The sequence below is a fragment of the Otolemur garnettii genome, unplaced genomic scaffold (assembly GCF_000181295.1).
Source record: "Otolemur garnettii isolate 467f Iridium unplaced genomic scaffold, OtoGar3 scaffold00002, whole genome shotgun sequence".
In the NCBI taxonomy this organism is placed as follows: domain Eukaryota; kingdom Metazoa; phylum Chordata; class Mammalia; order Primates; family Galagidae; genus Otolemur; species Otolemur garnettii.
In genome coordinates this window covers 6,496,357-6,500,234 of record NW_003852397.1, presented here as the reverse complement: position 1 = coordinate 6,500,234, position 3,878 = coordinate 6,496,357, and the positions used below count along the sequence as shown (strand labels likewise).

The window sequence follows — 3,878 nt, the reverse complement described above, 5'->3', positions numbered from 1 at the left end:
TAACTACCTCAAACATTGTAATGGGTTGAATTGCGCCCCCCACCCCCTCAGTTAATATGTTGACCTTATTTTGAAGTCAACAAAAGGGTTTTTACAGACGTGGTTAGTTAAAATGATGCCAGACTGGAGTCGGGGCTCTAATCCAATATGCCTGATTAGGGAATTTGGACACTGACGTAGACACAGGGAGAGAATATCATATGAAGGTGAAGGTAGGGACCTGGTGATGCAGAAGCCAAGAAATGCCTAAGATTGCCAGTAAGCCACCAGAAGCTGGGCAGAAGCACAGAACTGATTCTCCCTCGTGGGTCTCAGGAGGAACCAGCCTTGCTGACTCTGGGTCTGGAATTCTAGTGGTCACAGCTGTGAGACAGTGAATTTCTGTTCTTTAAAACACGCAGTCTGCAGTGCCTTGTTATGGCCACCCCTCCCCCATCTTCCCTGGAATCTGTGCAGTTCTGGGCGGATGATCACAGGGATAAACGTGTGCCCATGGTGAGGAAGCTGCCAGATGGCATCAAATCTTAACCCAGTTTTAAAGTGAAAATTGTCATTTCTTCAAAAAGTTTTGTGCAAGTCAATTTATTGGATTTTTTAGGTCCAAGGAAAAGGAGATAATTTATGATAGAAGGACTCTCTTACTACCTTTGAGACTAGATAGGTTGTCTCTTCCACCTCCTTTGAGACCCTGCTACCCAAGAATATGTCTTCACTTGTTCCACAGTTGCCAGGGAATTAATGCTCAGTTATTTTTCTACTGAAATCTGACTTAACCTAAATGTATTAGGATTGGCCCTTAATTATTCTGATCTAATCTTTTGCAGTGTCATCATTACTGAAAGCTGATATTAGAATCTTAAAAGTGACGTATCTCATGCAGCAATCTTTAATGCTTTATACTAACAATAATATTGGATGCGTTATGTAGTAATAATGAAAATTACATTTGAGAAATCGTTGTAGTAATGGGACATTCTGAGATGCAAGAATAGAAGAAGCACACTGGAAGAGCAGGACATGTTTTATTCACAGCCTTTTGGCGGCCTGTGCTCTGGGGTCGGAACAGGGGGTGGAGCTTACGTGCTCCCTAGGGGCAAACCCCGCCCGCGCTGCGCTTCGTGCTTTAGATCCAGCCAGACAATTCTGATTGAAGTGGGGGATTTTCAGTCACTGGGAGCGAAAGAGGGTGGGGGTGCTGTGATTGAAAGTACAGTACTTTTTGCTCTTTAGAATAGATTGGCATTTTATAAATGAAAATTTGGTTTCCAAAGAAAACATATATTTGCTCTCGTTTAGCCTCATAATTGGGCTGTCTTCAAGTTGCCCACAAGTTCTGAGTGAGTTTATTTAAAAAACATGTTTGGATAAAATACATGAATTATATTCCTTATACTTCACTAATATAGCGTTAGGTCAGTTGAAAGCTTTAAAGCGATTACCTTCACTCTGCCCTTTTAATAGTTTGATGTATTCTTCACATTCTATTTAGGCAAACTCACAGAAAACCATGACGAAAAGAAATCTGTTAGAAGCTAGGAGGTTGCTGGCTATGTGCACTGATACAACAAATGCTGATTTTGAGTTCTGGATATTTTCTGTTCCAATTAGATAATTTTGTAGAGTTAGGATTAAATATTTCTTTTGGCAGCCTAATGGCTCTTAATCCAGAAGTATTCCACTTAAAACTGCCAAGATTAAACAAAGCCATGGAAGTGCCAGGGCAGCACTGATGGAAAAAGGAGTGAATTGATTTCCTTTGTCTGATTCATAAGAATTATTTTGGCCCAGTGTATGTGGAACCTGACTTTGTTCAGTTTCTTTCATGAAGTAAGGCTTTTCTTTCTCACTTTTCTCTTTGATTCTGGAACTGTTGTGTGGACAAGCTAGTTTACAAATATCTAGTCTTTTCTAAGGCTGCTCAGTATTTGGGGTGGGGGTGGGGGTGGGGGTTATGATCATTACTTTTTCCTTGGTAGACCAGAAGGTACTATTTAGGCAAGAGTGTGCAGTCACCTCCCACCAGGCCTCCAGTCATCGGGGAAGGCCCATTTTCTTGTAGCGATTATACGTACGTTCTTTGTACTTTCCCTTCCAATCAACTCTGAAGTCACATAAGGCATGTTTCCCTGGCACCAAGTGCCTCACGTTTCTGCTTTAGAGTATGAGAAACTTATCAAACAGATGTGCAGGAGGGAGAGGAGGGGCTGGGCTTGGTGCTCATCCATCCCCACCTCTTGGGACTACAGCCTTAGCTCCGTGGCAGTGATTCCCTCCATTCCAGTTATGCCCATTTGTGTGTGAGTGCTGTCAGCTTTCCTCTGTGCGGTAAAATTAGCCCCCTTGGAAAGTGCCTGCAAATGTAAAGTGGTTATCTTGATGACAATACTTTGTTCACTGGCCCATATTCATTCACTCTTCAATAGCACCTTATTTTCTAAACTCCATACTTTGGGGGACCCTGAGTTTATCCATTTTTCTTCTTTGTTCTCTTGGAGAGGCAGCATGGTGTAGTGGTTAGGAATACAGGCTTTGTAGGCAAACTGTTCAGACTTCACCCTGCTGTCCTGCCTGTGTGACTGGGGATGGGTTCCTCACAGAGTCTGGTTTCCTACTCTTTAATTCGGGAGACTAACAGAATCCCCCTCACAGCATTTGAGAGGATTAAATGGGTATTGCAAGCAGAAGCACTTAGCATGGTGTCAGGCATGTGTAAGTACTTGGTAAGGATTAGTTTCATGGCTTTCTAACGGTGTTTAAAGGGTCTGTTTTTCTAATGCATTTTGTGCAAAGCCAGCAAAAAGGAGCTGATTCTCATAACTTGATTAATTGCCGAATATTTCTCCCCCATCGTATTCTTCCTTTATACTATCTCACCTGGGATAGGAACTTGTATTCATTAAATGAGCAAAGGATAGTGTTGCTTTTTCTAAAATTCAGAAAGGAAAAAACAAAATTTTATAGATTTTTAAAATAATAATACGGAATAATAGTAAGTTTTTATAAGTTCAGTATTCATTGGCTTCCAGTACTAACGAAATTGGAGAAGGATGAGGCTTGGAAGGTGGTCTCTGTAGGCAGTGGCCCCCTGCCAGTCCCTCCCTATAGCCACCCTTCTGCCAGGGCTTGGCTGGATTCCTTGGAGCAGCTCAAAGCTTGTGGGGAGAGACTGTGGGCACAGAGCTCTGTGATACTTACACTCCAGCTTCTTCTTCCTAGGTATCCATTCCCACTGGGCAGGGAGCAAGAGGGTCTAGTATGATTTATGCCTGGCATTGATTTGCATGTTTAGATTTAATATGAAACGATGTTGGAAATTCATGTCATAGACAGCCACTGGAAATGACCTTCAATTCTAAAATTTAAAAAGTTCTGTTTCTTTGGGAGGTGGTTAGCTTGTTAGAATGTCAGGCTCCTCAGATCAAGATGGTATCTTTAACAGTGATTTGTCAAGTCTGCTAATCTCATTTCCTTGCTGTGTAACAGATTGACGTTCTCAAGGCAGACCTGGAAAGCGCAGAATGGAAAGTTTTGGAAAATCTTATTCTGGAAGACGTCCTTGAGCAGATCGGACAGCTCATCTTTGAGATCCATCTCCACTGGCCTGGGTTCGAGGTCAGCGGCAGCGACAGCAGCGTTGTGCGGTTCTGGTACAGCCTCCTCAAAGAGTTAGAACTAAAGGATTTCAGGCTTTTTCATAGTTACAAAGACTTATCTAAACCTCAGCTATTCCTGAAGAAAGACATTTTCAATGCAAGTAGCTGTTATACTCTGAGTTGGGTGAACACAAGATGGAAATAGGATGCAGGACCTCATCAAGAACATGAATGGAGCATGTCCATGATTCTAATGGGGAATTTACTCATCCAGCCCCCCTCCAG

General features: G+C 42.4%; 1 protein-coding gene across 2 annotated transcripts in view; it reads left to right on the top strand.

The window, feature by feature from the left end:
- Positions 1-3,878, top strand: part of METTL24 (methyltransferase like 24) — a 100,406-nt gene extending 96,528 nt beyond the window's left edge. For both annotated transcript variants that reach the window (XM_023513219.1, XM_003781588.2), the window contains one exon: positions 3,484-3,878. In XM_023513219.1, the coding sequence (XP_023368987.1) occupies positions 3,484-3,798 (315 nt within the window). In that variant the 3' untranslated portion in view covers positions 3,799-3,878. The remainder of the gene's footprint in view (positions 1-3,483) is intronic.